Source organism: Embiotoca jacksoni, unplaced genomic scaffold (genome assembly GCF_022577435.1).
Source record: "Embiotoca jacksoni isolate LCO1_2020_lvr unplaced genomic scaffold, fEmbJac1.0.p SCAF_9, whole genome shotgun sequence".
Classification (NCBI taxonomy): Eukaryota; Metazoa; Chordata; class Actinopteri; family Embiotocidae; genus Embiotoca; species Embiotoca jacksoni.
The window spans coordinates 20,170,055-20,185,000 of record NW_027185447.1 but is presented as its reverse complement, the minus strand read 5'-3'; the positions used below and the strand labels follow the sequence as shown (position 1 = coordinate 20,185,000).

Genomic DNA, 14,946 nt, shown 5'->3' with positions numbered 1-14,946 from the left:
TCGGTGTTTTATAATTTGCACACAGAGATGCTGCTCATCAGACGGTTCGAACGCTGGCTGAAATGCTCAGAACGAGGATTTGGAAATTGTACATTTCAGTCGAGGATTGGAAATCAGATTGTGCTATAACTCGGACAGCGAATACATGCCTCTGATTAACGCACTGTAACGGGTTAATAGGAACATACGGGATTCCTGCAAAGTAAAATCATTGTAATTAAAATATGCTTTAGTTATGGTCAACTAATATTCTGATTAAGGTGTAAGTGCAGTCTCACCCTTCAGTTATTTTCAGTCATTTGATAGCATGTAATTCATAAATACATAAGTCCCGCCACAAATCAGTGGGTTACATACAAAGGGAACGTATAGCAGTGATTGTGACATTACATTACAAATCATGAACAACTTAATGATAATAATTTTTTTTTTTTTTTTTTTTTTTTTTAAGCATCTGTTTCCTTATGAAGCATAGTCAAGTACAAGGGACGACTCATTTCAAGGTTAGGGTTAATAGGTGAACTATCGTAGACAGAGTTACCGTTCCCCTTCCAGCTATCTGGAACCGGGCTGTTGTGTCAATACTGAGAATATTGTCATAACTTCATGTATGGATGTGTGTCACCTAACTGACTGTCAAGAACAAATCCCACTCACTTGTTTTATCCTTTGTCTTCCGTTTGAGCAATAACGGTCTTATTGTCAAATATTTCTAGACCACCACAAAACAAAATATTTAACAAAATAGGAGTTTTCTGTATTGCTCCGATTTAAAAGCTCTTATTATGATATATATAAAATATATATATATATATATTAGCAGTCTCTACTTGAGCAGGACCTAATACCTTCAGTCTAGTAATGTTCTTGCACTCCTCCACCACCACCACCACCTCCACCACCTCCCGACCGTTACTTCCATCACAGAGGTTACCATCAAAGAATTGACCAACACTATTGTGGAAAGAGACAGAAGGCGCGGCGTCGTCATTTCCGGTGGAATATTCTGGTGGATTTATCCTTGGTCTCTAAAAAGGACGCGCTGAAAAAAAAAAGCTGCTGTGAAGTTGACAGGTAACCGGACACATGTTGCGTACATGAACAAGCGTAGCGTCTTTGAATACTCGAGGCGGTTATCAGACAGAAACAGGACTCGGTCTGCGCCAAAAAAGAGAAAAAAAGAAAAAAATACGAGAAAGAATACTATTTTCGGCTGCGCGTACGCGTGCAGACGTCTCTTATCTTTTAATTTGCGTCGTTACTTGTGGAGCTCCTTCCAGGTAAGATGAGATGCACTTTTGTACGGCATGCGTCTTTTTTTTTTTACATCAACGGCGAATAGGTGAATTTGTCCCGATTATTTTTTTTTTTTTGCTTGTGACGCAGTTACGCCATTTGTAAAGATGGTGGCATTTTTTTTTTTAGACGGTTTCAGATACCTGTTACTTATCAGCTGATATTTGGAAGCGCATACCTCCGGCGATGCTTTTTATACGGAGGGCTGACGGTCGTCCGGTATACGAGACGGATGCTGAGATTTGCGCGTCAACGTAATGAGCGGCTTGTAAAGAGTAAACGGATCTATTAAAAAAAAAAAAAAAAAAAATTTACCAAATGTTTTTCAAGATTTTCAAACAAAGAAAATGTTTCGATTATTCCGCAAACAGTTTGTTTTTTTTCCTCGTAAAGTTTTAAAAAGTAAAGACAAGATAAATAATCAAGGCAGGAGCGAGAAATTGCTTTTGAACCCCAGAAATATCTCGTGTAAAATGTATGAAAGTACAGCTCGGTACGACGCACGCAGTACGTAAACGTGTGATTTCCAAAACTGGTGATCTCAAAATCTTTTTTGCGTCGGTCGGTTACTTTTAATTGGAATCTTCAAATAGTTTGAATGCATCTTTTGCGTATGTAATGCAAACAAATAATAACTGCATGTGTTTTGTTCTTCTTTCAGCTGTTGTATTTTGAGCCAGAGAAAATCATGATCCTCCTGACTCCCTCCTCTGGTAGGTACTCGCTTCTCCCCTTCATCTCCTAATCTGGATTACTGTCCACCTACATGGGTGCCAGGGATTAAAGTTAAGGTCTGTTTTGATCTGCAAAAGTGCTTAGAAAGAATAACATGGGATAAATATTGACATATATATATATGTGCCCCGTACACATAGTGCTGTTATAATATCAAATTAAAGTTGCAATTTCTGAGCAGATACACATCAAGAACATCGCCTGATGTGAGAGAAATAATTCATTATCACTTTATACATTCATTAATGTATACTGAACACAGTTTACACAGTTTGATGATAGATAGATAGATATTTGCAAACTGCACCCAATGCAAGAATTAAACCAATTACTGTTTTACATTGTTTATTAGTTGTTGTTGTTGTTGTGTTGTTGTTGTTGTTGTTGTTTTTTTTAACTATAAAGCATTACTATAGAACCCGGCTAACTCTAAAACAGTTTAAAATGTCCAGTAAATTCCCTGCAGATTATCCCTGTTGTGAGTTGTGAGTTTCCCTTGTTTTTCATTTAGTCTTTTTTTTAGTCGTTACCAGGTAACATAGCAGGGCTTTACATAACAAGGGCCATCCCATCATGCTTTGCAATCATTAGGCAGCAATCCAGAAATGGAGACCTGCTTGAAATTGACAATGTGTCTGGGTCTGGCTTTATTCTCCTTTTTTTTTTTTTTTTTTTTTATTAGCGACCAAGGCAGCGAATTAAGTGGTCAGAGTAAAAGTCGACATTAAGATCTGCAACCACTCGGACGTTTAGGTACGCAGAGCTGCATGTGCGGCTCTCAAATGGGATTTACTGAGACTAAAGTTCATCTGTCAAACTTGGCGGTTACATGAATTTCCGCTCAAATGCAGAACGTTATCTGCATTCACTGATGTTATGTGTTTTCCCATGAAAAGTCTTCAGATAGTATTTCAAATGCCAGGCTGTAACATTTTGTTAAAGTCCAAAATGAGAAGTTAAAAAGCATGCTGTCAAGTAAAAGTGCACGTTGTTGTTGGCTTTCTGCTGTGTCTCATACGCTGTTTTCTTTCAGATGAAGAGTCTCTTGAACTCCCCTGGCTTTGGAATCACAGGAAGTTCAGGGTGAAAAACACTTGAAGGGTTGCTACTGCAACATTTTAAGACTATTTAAATTTTACAGGTCATTATCTGTGCATACTGTCTTGGACAGCACTATGACTTGAGAGAAAATCACGAACTCATTAGAGAGAACGGCCGATTGAACACATTTCTTCGTCTTGATTAACAAACATCACGGATTTGTGGGGCAGTTTTTGGGCTGGAGTGAGGCAGTGTCAGCGGTCATCATCTTCGTCTTGCTGACTAAGATAGTGAATGTAGCTTTTAATATCAGTCATACTGCACATTTTGTCCTCACTACAACTCGACTTATAAAGTTATATTCAAAACTTGTACTAATTGCTCTTTAAGCAAAGACACATTCCTGTGAAAAAGTATCCAAGCCCCCCTGATTTCTTATATTTTTTTTGTATGCCAAACTAAACTGTGTCTGATTATTGTTTTTGTTTCAATAAAAAAAGTATTTAAAACTTGTATTTTAACTCAACTCGCCTTTGTTTATATGTTACACTTTGTCGGACACAGTTTAGTACGAGATAAAACAGAAGAAATTAGGAGTGGGTTGAATGCTTTTATTTTTATTTTTATTTTTTCAGCGCATAAACCCAATGCAGTTTACTATTTCAAAATAAACTGCCAAAAAAAAAAAAAAAAAAAAACACACAAGGAAACCAGGAGAGGTTGTAGATTGGTCTCCATTAAAGCCTGGGATGCAATGGTGTTAATAGACCTGAACCGTGAGTGCTGCTGCCGTGTCCCTTGTTTCAGGTCACCACGTTTGATCAGAGCTAACAGGCTAATTGATCTCACGTCCGGTACGTTGTCAGCGCAGTAGTTCCAGCTCACTCTCACTGTAGCCGGTTGGTGTATGTGCTAGTCCCCCCCTGTGTGTTCATAGCTCGTTCCCCCTCACCAGTATTTGTGTGTTTTTGACCCCAGATAGGACGATCACATTTGAGTGCTAACACTTCACATGCATCCTGTTCAGATATTGTACTTTTCACTTTTATCCTTTCCGAATTTTATCCATTTATTTTGAATTTTAATGCATGTCATTGTGGCCATTTTTTTTGTTTTGTTCCTGTAAGAGTTAAAATGTGTATGAAGTGTTTTTAATTGCACAGATATAACTGACAATGTAACGAGTAGGTAATGAGGCACTCAGTAATTTTTGCATGCTGTAAGCTGCGCAACCGCTGACTGAATGAATGTACAGTAACAAATGCATTTTAGTGATCTGAAAATGGATGAATGGTATCGTAAGGTCGGGGTCCGTCCAAAAAAACATACGTCTTGGTAAGTCACATTTCTTTTACATAAAGACGTTGGAACCATTTTGGAGTATTATTTACGATTTATGATACAATATCCTGCAATTTGGACTCCAATTTTATGGTGTGCAAATGATTATTAATCAGTAATGGCTGGTATTTCTACAGCATTAAGTATACTTTCCAAATTTTGTCACATTTTTCCCTTTACCCTCAATAAAATTTGACTCCGACTGAGACATAGTAAGCTTTTCCCATTCAGACACATGCATCTAAAGGCCAGCTGGTGTGGTCATCCGATCATAGTAGGAATTATTAACCTAACACAGACAACTACTAACTGCTGCTGTCGCTTGTTTCAGGTTTCTTCCAGTGCACCAACAAGCGCTTTCTGAGCGATGAGGCCACAGGACTTCAGATCAAGGAGTTTGCACGTAAAAATGCAGCTAACGCTCTGTCAATGACCAACATGGTGATGGGCATGGCCTCCATTCTCAGCAGTCTTAATGGGTGAGCAGATGCACTAAAAAGCATTGAAAGACAACGGCCAAACTGAAAACTATTGCACAGAAAACAGAAACACAACGACACACGGAGAGAAAGAAAGCATATTATCAAATTAGTCGTTTTTTTTAAAATGTGTGTTATGACATTTTTTTTTTATTTTCTGTTGTGTTTTCTATTAGGTTAATGTATTTCATCCTTTGTTGTATTTGCCCTTCTGGGACACCGTAAGTAATACTTGTAATGACGACAGAACTGTCTTTATCATATAAACTGTATAGTTCACGATAAGAAGTAGTAAAGAAACCCAAAGAAAGCAATTCTCCGTAAGAGAAATCCAGTTGTTTGACTTCATTTGTAACACTGTTGAAATCTGCCCAGCATTAGTTTCAGCACTTTTCTCTTCTGGCAAGAACTCGCAGATATTTCACCCTGTGCAACGAGTTGCTGTCATCAAATATCTCGACCTAACGCTCGCTGGTTTTGTCCAGGCACCACCACGCCGCGTGTTGGCTCGTTCTCATTGGCTACCTGCTGGATTTGGCAGATGGAGCGGTTGCCAGGCGACTCGATGCCTGCTCTGCGCTGGGTGAGTGGAGTGTTGTGGTCAATAGCTCTTACCGAAGATAAACTTCAGCGGGGGTGTTGGCAGGGCTTTGCTGCACAGTCTTTTGTCTGGAGTCTCTACTTTGGATGCACAAAGTCACCAACAAAGGGAAGCAGTAAAAGGAGACTCTGCTATTGAGAAGAAGAAAAAAAAAAAAAAGAACTCTGGTTAGTCTTATAGAGTTTCCAAAAGAAGAATCATGCATATTTAATGTCATGTAATTTGAGCTTTGACAAATCAGCGTCTTTTTAAAGACTCTGCTAGTCATTATTGAGGTTTGAGTGTAAATTGCATCACATTCCCCTTTGCTGTCAAAGCTTATTAACACACAATACAATTACACTGCATTTTAAAAAACATCCCACTGTGGCTCGTTTTACTATATTTAGTAAATCCGGGGGTACAAATAGCTTCGACATCGCTTGTGCAAGTTCACTTCTTTTCTCAGGAGCCCAAAACAGCTCCGAGGTGCATCACAATGCATTTCACATTTCAGCGGGCTTTGTGTCTCGATGGGCTTTTTTTTTCTGCATGACTTTGCAGGTGGATGTTGTTGTGCCTCCCTCCCTCCGTCCGTCCGTCCCTCCCTCCCTCCCTCCCCCCCCTCCCAACGTATTTTTGTCAAATGAACAATCGCCTTCTGATTAAGCAGCCTAATTCCACGGGATCACGCTCCAATTGTCTATGTTATCCCGTTGCTTTGGGTTCTCTGCATATCTGAAATTGCTAAAATTGTTGACCCCTGTGCTGTGGAATTCCACCTCGTTCCATTCGGGCCGCGGCCTGAATCACCTCGTCCTCATCTGCTGATAACATGCTCCGTGTTCCTGGGGGATAAAGAGACGAGGCAGCGGAGAATGTTGTTTATAGAATGGCCTCCTGTTGGGCTGACGCTGAAATTTCCACTTGGAGATTTATTTTTGCACGTACATGCACCACGCCACCGTCACGTGGCGGTAAGACTGGCGGGGACCGTGCCGGAGAGATTACACGTGTCTACGGCCGCTTCCATACAATCGAATCTAATCGTAGCCTTTCCGAAGCGTATTACAACCCCGTTTCCACAAAAGCTGTGACGATGTGTAAAATGTGCATGTGTTGTCTTTGGTCTGTTTGCAATTAAATACGGGTTTACGTGATTTGCAAATTCATTGCATTCTGTTTTTATTTACATTTTACACAGGATCCCTACCTTTTTTTTTTGGAAACAGGGTTGTTTTTGTCGTGCTCTTTTTAGTTCATCTATCAGCTGTGACGTCTTAACAGTTCATACCTTACTTTTTCATCCTCAGGTGCAAAGCTGGATGATTTTGCCGACTTCACCACCTTCGGCATCGCCACGTCGTTACTCCTGAGGACATCTGACCTGCTGGACAACATCCTGTGCATGTGTTATGTCCTTTCTGTGTTCGTGCGCCTTTGTTTCTTCTCCAGCGGTCAGTTCCAAATGGAGTCTAATTTTACGTTGGCGTTGTCATGCGAGCTTGTCATTTCTATTTCGGGATTTAATTGAAATGTGTGCATGTTTCTTTAATCCGCAGGTATCCCGTTCATGTACCGCGGCCTGCCCTGCATCTACTCCTCAGCCATCCTGTCCAGCGCCTCTTTGTTGTCGGGCGGAAACATGGCCTTGCTGCGGGTCATCGCAGTGGCCATGATCCTCTTCATGATCAGTCAAAACTTCTACCCCCATGACAGAGTGCTGGAGTCTCAGGCCTGGAAGAAAGTCGTCTACGCTGGAGGTAAAGTCCTCTCCAAAAATCCACAAGTGCTCTTTTGCGGAGCATAAATATTGAGATGTGACTGCCGGAGTTTACAATTAAAGCCGTGATTCGTGTCACAGATGCAAGATGAGGGCAATTTCAACCAATTTATAAAGAAATATAATTTACCCCAAGTGGCACAGTGGCCCCAGTCCGTGGAGTTTTCTTTTTACAACTAACATTTTAGACGTTAAAACAGCTCAGTTGCAACGACTTTTTTCAGAAACAAAGAAAATCTCCAACAGTGTATAATATAATGCATCGGGACCCAGAACTTTTCTGGAGCCCATATATGGATTTCAGGATGAATGTGGAACTGGGACTTGACCCTGATTGTGGAAGCCACACTACCTTAACCCTCATGGTTTTGAGTCACAGCCTACTTTATGTATCTTTATTTGTCTTTATTGAAATGTTCCCAAACTTTATCAAAAATAATTGGCCTATTATTTCTACATTTCACTTGAACCTATTTCATTTGGTTGCTTATATTTTTCAAAAGTTACTAAGGAAGAAGGTCTGCTGGGAAATGCTACTTTGTTTGTCCACTGACCTTTTTCCCTATTATTTATGAGTTGACATTGTGAACATTTTTCTCATTGTTTTTTTTTAGCAAGATGCACTTGTGTTTGGGGCAAGAACAATATTTGCACTCTCTTTGTAGTGTGGTTATAAGGATGGCAGTGTTGACCAAAGTGTCTCAATATCTCTTCGATGTGTTGAGACAAATTTTTCTGCAGACGACTCCCACACAATAATTCTTTCTGGCTTTTGTGATCCTTTGAATTTCCTGTAGCTCTACCACAAAAGCAGGTTGACATGTTTGACTGTTTGAAGTTAATTGGTTTTGATAAATATCGGATAGACTGCCACAGAATTTTGAACCGAGATTCAATTCCTTTCTTTTTGTTTTTGTATTTTCCAGGAGTCGTCATGGTGTTCTGCTCCTTCTTCCCCCCTGCTTGTGTTTACTACCTGCTCTGGTCTGTCTCCTACATTTTGTTCCCAACATCCCTTTGGAGCAGTAAAGTGTAAACAGGGGGCGCCGGCACTGTCCCAGAAGTCCCACGTAGGTTTACCTCTGGCCCGTCTGGGTGAATTGAGGCTTCCAGACTGCTGCTGCTCCCTCCGACCACGGAGCATCCAAGCTAAACATGCTCACGCATCACAGTCGAGCACTCGCACCATTTAACCTTTTTTTTTTAATGTGACACCTCTAAAAGAGAAGACGGAGAGTCAGAGTGAGGGACGAGGAGGATATTTTACTGTAACTGCCGAGGATTAACCTTCATGCTGTCTTCTGTCTTTGTTGCATTTTCACTGAACCCAGAGGTTTGCGTGGCTTGTTCTGGTTTACCTCCTGTTTGATCTCCCTTCTTTCATTAATCCAATCATTTTATCCTTGTGGGAACACGTGGCGCAACACTTTCTCACAGGATAACATAAAAAGAAATTATTTCAAAGGAAATAATTGCATGTATTTTGGATTTCCTTCGTGGAGTTCAGGTCAGTTTTTTTCCCCCTCAAAATCTCATTTTTCTGTTATGTCAGGGTTTTAAATTCAGTCACTGAGGAAACTTTCTGACATGATGTTTCTGTCATTCATAATATCTGATTTGCTGTTCGAATGTATGTTGTAAATCGGTTGAACTGGAAGTCGACTGACCACAACCCTGGCTTTTGTAAATTAGGGATTTTTTTGTTTATTGAGTTTTCCACACTTTTAGCTTTTTACAAAGTTGTGACTGTCCAAGAAACGGTGCGTTAGACTTCCATATTTCTTCTGTGTGATTTTATTGTGTCATTGCATGTTTTTACCTCTGTTTTAAGAGGCCTTACAGTTTAAATAGCAAGTAAATCCACACTGGATCGCACCATCGCATCTCATAGTGCCCCTCAGACCACAGCTGAATCAGTGATGTCACGGCAGGTGGTTTCAGACAAGAACCGGAGCACTTGCAGTGACAGCAGTAATTGAGGGGGGAGTTGCAACCCTTAGACAGCCTTGCAACAACAGCTTTCTATTCTCATGTGACTCAGACAGAGAGGCTGCAAACCTTGCTTTTCCTGCCATCTAGTGGGTAAAAATGCCTGCAAATGATGTGACGATGCACTACAGTCAGTACCGGCTGTGACCACAAGCATAGTGCAACAGAAACCTTAAAAACTGCAGCTATTTCGTGAGGAAAAGATGAGTGTTCTTTAACTTGGCCAGTATTACGGCTGAGGGACATCACAGTGGGCATTCGTGAGTGACAGATGGTGGAGATTGTATAGTTTTATACCGATTTTTGTTCAGAAGCCTGTTGAAGATAATAGCACAGAGTAACAGGTCAATGTGTCTGTTCTCGGCCCCTTAAAGGTACCGACATCCCAAATTTAAGTCCTGATTCACCGCCTACCCTTTGAAAACCGCCATTTTGGAGCTCCTGTTCAGATGGGAACACATCACTCTTAATTTGAGTCCAGTGAGTTTCATGATTCGAACCTTCTCTAAGCCATAACTCAGTTTCATGAATTTATGAGTTATATGCATGAGTCTGCCTTACAGAGCTCTTCGTAAGACCTCGGTTTAAAAGAAAAAAAAAAAATACAAAAGGTCATGTCTTGTGAGTCAGTACTGATTTAAACCCACTGGGGTTCCTGCCATGGTTTATGAGAACCAGCGCGGCAAAGAGGATCTGCGGTGTGAACACACAGAACGAACACAAATCTGCTCGAGTACTGGGTTCAGCTTTTCCTGTGTGGGTGTTTTGTTTTTTCAATCTGTGAAGTCACAGTAATGTATGCATGCCAAGAGCATTGTAGATACAAAAAAACTGTACTTTGCCTAAGTGGTAGAAAAAAAAACAAAAAATCCGAACAGATTTGAATGGATGATAAGATCTGTGCTTTTAAGTCTGTAAATTTTGACAATAAAGAAATGACGATAAAAAGGACTCGATTTCAGCGCCGTTAATTCACCATATGATCGATGTTCAACCGGATTTCTGTTCAGTCTCTTTTCATGTTGGAAGGCTCCCAATGTACAACACTACAATCTGAGAAAAACAATTGCACTTTATTTATGTTTGCTTATGAAGTGTTGTTGACATATTTTCTGCTGACAGAAGTCTACGAGAGCAGTCCCGCCTGTCTGTTATACTCAAATATGTCAATGACCTCTGGAACATGAATAGGTTGAGTAGCAGTGAGGTGCTGCGACGACTCCAGCAGCTTTATGATGGCTGAAAACGCCGGTCGGTCTTTGAAGCTCCACATCCAACAGTACTTCATCAGGTCGTACCTGAATACACACCGGGAAATGTAAAAGTAAGAAATAGTTTAACACTTTGGGAAAATGCTCATTTGCTTTCCTGTTGAGAGTTTAACGATCAATACGACTCAGATGGATATTTATTATATGAAGCTTTAACACTTTAGTTTTTTTTTGTGCGGTTTAAATATCAAAGATATGTGTTAATTAGTGAGCTTTGGAGGTGCTGGTAGTCACTTTATGTTGCCTTTGTTTTCTGTCTTGGTGCAAAGCTACCTTGCTGCTGATGGCTTTATCTTCATATGAAATACACAGACATGAAGGTTGAATTTAGATCTTGTCGTCTGAATGATTTTTATTTCCCAAAATGTCAAACTGCATCTTTAAACTGTTCATACTGCAGTGACTTTTTTTTTTTTAAATAACTGAACATTGTTTGAAAAGAAATGCAGCTTTCATGAGTTTAATTTGACTTTGTGGACTACACCGTACATACTGTATGTCCACCACATATATGTCCACAAGTCCCTGTCCTGTTGCTCGCTTGCAAGTTTACTTACAAAGATCCTCCACAGTTGTTTGGTCTCTTCATTCGATAAGACGCATGCAGCTTTGGAAGCACTGACAGAGGCTCCAGCTCAGGATACGGAGAAGAGCCTGTGATGAAAACAAAAGCATTTTTAATGCAACTTTAATGGTAATATGACGCCACTGCTGGTTTAGGATATTTAAAATAAGCTAACCTGAAAAGATCCAATTTAACTGCAGGTAAATATTGATTTTTTTTTTTTTTTCCAAATATGTTGCAATAATAGGACATAGTACTTTACCTAAGGTTATTAGTTCAAATAGTAGGATACCAAATGACCACCTGGGGAAAAGAAGATGTTTTGACTCGTTAAAATTATTTTCTGTGAGATGTAACAGACAAAAGAGCAAAAGCAGAGAAATATTAATGAGCAAAACAACAATTCTGGTAGTTTTTTTTGTGTGTGTTTTGTTTTCTTTGCCATATCTCTGCCCTTACACGTCGCTCCTGTCGATATTGAGCTGCATCATCATCCTCTCCGGAGCCTGCCATTTCAGAGGCACCCCCGCTGCCCTCTGCCTAATTGCCGAATCCATTTTGCGTCCTCCAAATGCCACACCCAGCCCTGACACACGGGCCGAGAGGCCGGGGCCAATTAAGATGTTCCTGGCGGCCACATCGCCGTGCACCAGCCTGTGCTCAGACATCAGGTAGTCCTGAGGGAGGAGCCAGTTACAGCCGAACACAATCAATCTGGTCGCAACAGTTATTCAAAATTCAAGATAAACAACCACTTGCCCTCAGTACCATGGGAAACAGTGGCACATGCAGAATAATAAGAGAGCCTTTACATACAAATTACGGAGGAAGAAGTGACTTGAAAGATGACAGTGCAATTCAGACCATCAACCCTGTGAAGGTAAATGTATGAATATATGTTTTTCAGAGGGATTTTAAAGACGATAAGGAGCTCAGAGGAGGTTGTTCGAAAAAAAGTGGGAGCCCAAACGGAAAAGGCTCCATCACCACCCCCCCCTCTCCCCCCCGGACCTCAGCCTTGGCTAAAGGCCAAACGAGTGGCAACCGGGCATCGATGATGTCAAAGCCTCTGAAATGTGCTTGGTGGTGATGAGTTCTTAAAAGTTATCAATAATATCTTAAAGTTAACTGGAAGGCAATGAAGAGAAGCTAAAACAGGAGGAGCGTGTTCTGTGTTTGTTTTCTGTGATTAAAATGGTTGCTGCTTTTTCGACAAGCTGTAATTCATGTAAACTCTCGATGACTCAGACCTGCGCAGCGCCAATTACAGGGTTCCAAATGAGAGGAAATAATAGCATGTACGACGTCTCATGACCTGCTCGTGTGTGAGTTCATTTGTTTGTCGGGAGTGATTGGTGTACAAACAGTGACTCACCAGGCCGGCTGCAACCTGCTTCGCCACAAGGAACACGGACCTCTCAGAGAAGTTCTGCAGTGGATCTGCATTCTTCTAGAGGTGGAAATGATTCCCTGTCACTGCACGGCGGTTAAGGAACTGGAGATTGCATGTGTGTATAAGGAAGCTGTGCACCACTTACATTTCTGAGTGTCCAGAGGAAGTGAAGGAGGTTTCCGGGGTTGTAGGCGTCTAAGACCAGGTACATGGGCAGACGTTGGGTCTGACAGTACAATATTTGCACCACATTCTCATGTTTGCACACCGTGGCGAGGAAGAGGAGCCACTCCACAAACTCCTCGGCTTCGGGCTGGTTGAGGCCGTCTATACGGACATCAAAGTTGTATATAAAGAAAGTGAGCAGACTTATAACCCACGAGGACCTTACGATAGATTCCTGCTGTACCTTGGAGGGACTTCACCACCACAGCAGAGGAGCCTCCATCTCTCCTCTTCAGCAAACCTTTACAAATGGGACCGTAGTGTCCCGTCTGCCAAAACTCGAGTCCCTTAAGAACACACTCCTCAGGGATTTCCCAGGGACGCAGAGCTGCCTGGACCTTTGGAGGGCTCACAGAAGCTGCAGTCAGGGACACGCTCGGCTGGCCTGTTAAAAAAAAAACACAAGTGCCGGGTTTATTAGACACACGAGCACTCTGCATTACTCCCAGGCACCGATGGAGGACTTTAATAGAGTTTTGGAGTGTTTCTTTTAGAAAGCAGCTCATACCGTTTGTGAAATTATCCTCTGTCCTCTGTCCTCTTTGTTTGTTCTTACAGAGGCTGCAGAAAATCACAACCACCACTAAAAGTGTGCTCAGGCCCAGCAGGGAGGGGATGACGATGACGGCAAGAGGACCTGACGACTCCTCATCTGCCGGACGAGCGAGAGAAGAAGCAGATTCGGAGCCTTTTAAAGCAGCTCACTTGTTTTGAAAGAAGGACAGAGGGCGATGGCAAAATAACTGCATTTTATATCTTTATTTTCTCATTTCTTTAACATGGGGCTGCACAGGAAAGTAATGTAACAGGTGACACTTACACAGGGCATAGGAATGCAAGATGTTTGTGTGTAAAACTTACTGCTCACAGGGAGTGAGGTGTCGTTGCTACACTTACTGTCCACATCCATGAGGAGCAGCTGGCATTTTTCACATACGGGAGAAATTGCAGATCATGTCAGCAGAAGATATTGAACAGTCGGCACCAGAGAAGCAACTTAAAACTGAAAAATCGCATGAGGTCTAAGTCTAAACAGCTTTAAAGGTTTCCTACCTGACACCAGAGGCCCTGATTTGTGACTGAACGCGCACATACAGCCTTATAATATGAAAACCAGCAGCGGTGGAGAGGTTGAAAAGTCGCAATAACATGTTTGTTATCAGCTGCTTTTTGTCTGCCTGCCTGTGAGGGCGCTGACCGCAGAGGTGGCCTGGGAAGAGTTGACCGACTGTTAATTATTACCAAAGAGGTAGACGTGATAGAAATGATAGCATCAACAGGAGTCGTGCTCACAGAACCTGCAACAGTTAAGTGATGAAGGTGTGATTAATATACAGACATTAAATGGTTTTGTCTCTGGCTCACCAGTCAGGATCTTCTAATAGAAAGAGATGTAACACACAGGAGCAATGAGCAAAAAAAATTGTTTTAAAGCAAACAAAACGTGTATTAAATTACAGATGCTAATTCTGATGTGGTATTATTTTATTTAAAGAGCAAGGTAATTGCGCGTCTTTGTGTTGTAAGTGTATGTTCAAATGTAAAATGTAATTGTCTTGCAGTGTGCATTAGTGCAGATGGTAGGTCGTTGAGCCTCTGACCATTAAGAGCCACAGGAGGGCAGAATTGCGCAAAAAATCAACAAGCCAACCAACAAACAAGCAATATCCCCAGTTCCAACTCTTCCAAACGCATTTTATGGACCTACAACTGCGCGAAGAAGCTCATAAATCATGTAGAAGCTGCAGCACACTGTAAAAGTGAACACATAGAAATCGGCGCAAACATCAGACCAGTGGACGCACGCTGCGGATCGACTGTCTCGAACTTACTACAAGTATTTTTTTTTTTTTTTTTCCCCACGTGAAAAATATGCGTCCCAGTGCGGGGAGCTCCGCCTCGCTCACACACCGTGGAAACAAAATCCAACGCTTCCCACTCACACGAAACACCCCGCCTCCTGCCGTTCACCCATTGGTTCAATGTGGACGTTTTTAACGACCATCCCCCAAACTCCCATTGGACAGAAGCCACTTTCGTCAGAAGAGCAACACGGAAAAAGCTTTTAAAAAAAAATCAAATAATAAAAAAAAAATAAAGTTATGGAGCGAAGCCTAATCGGATAACGTCTGTTGAATGGTGCTGCGTAGTTTTCTGTGTACATTTTTTTTTTTTTTTTTAAATCACAAGAGTGCCTCAGGGGAAGGAGGGAAGGGCTGCAGAGCGCGCAACGGAGAACAAGGAAAGG

At 41.5% G+C, this 14,946-nt stretch overlaps 2 protein-coding genes across 5 annotated transcripts; one reads left to right on the top strand and one right to left on the bottom strand.

The window, feature by feature from the left end:
• The first annotated feature begins 929 nt into the window (after window positions 1–929).
• tmem269 (transmembrane protein 269) lies at window positions 930–10,195 on the top strand. Of its 3 annotated transcripts, none has more exons than XM_069141507.1 (7): window positions 930–1,074; window positions 1,958–2,009; window positions 4,745–4,892; window positions 5,378–5,475; window positions 6,786–6,929; window positions 7,035–7,235; window positions 8,182–10,195. In XM_069141507.1, the coding sequence occupies exons 2-7, from the start codon at window positions 1,985–1,987 to the stop codon at window positions 8,289–8,291; spliced, it is 726 nt and encodes a 241-aa protein (XP_068997608.1). In that variant the 5' UTR covers window positions 930–1,074; window positions 1,958–1,984; the 3' UTR covers window positions 8,292–10,195. The 3 variants fall into 3 exon arrangements, with proteins under 3 accessions (XP_068997608.1, XP_068997607.1, XP_068997606.1); XM_069141505.1 differs by lacking the exon at window positions 930–1,074 and adding an exon at window positions 1,083–1,280; XM_069141506.1 differs by lacking the exons at window positions 930–1,074; window positions 6,786–6,929 and adding an exon at window positions 1,081–1,280.
• Window positions 10,196–10,298: 103 nt separating this feature from the next.
• On the bottom strand, window positions 10,299–13,888 carry LOC138193448 (tyrosine-protein kinase STYK1). 2 transcript variants are annotated; one of them, XM_069141503.1, is made up of 10 exons: window positions 13,752–13,888; window positions 13,560–13,617; window positions 13,207–13,350; window positions 12,883–13,083; window positions 12,619–12,800; window positions 12,456–12,530; window positions 11,540–11,757; window positions 11,343–11,383; window positions 11,073–11,169; window positions 10,299–10,542 (listed from the first exon to the last, which is right to left on the bottom strand). In XM_069141503.1, the coding sequence occupies exons 2-10, from the start codon at window positions 13,606–13,608 to the stop codon at window positions 10,371–10,373; spliced, it is 1,179 nt and encodes a 392-aa protein (XP_068997604.1). In that variant the 5' UTR covers window positions 13,609–13,617; window positions 13,752–13,888; the 3' UTR covers window positions 10,299–10,370. The 2 variants fall into 2 exon arrangements, with proteins under 2 accessions (XP_068997604.1, XP_068997605.1); XM_069141504.1 differs by having other exon boundaries at window positions 13,596–13,617; window positions 13,752–13,886.
• Between the last annotated feature and the right edge of the window lie 1,058 nt (window positions 13,889–14,946).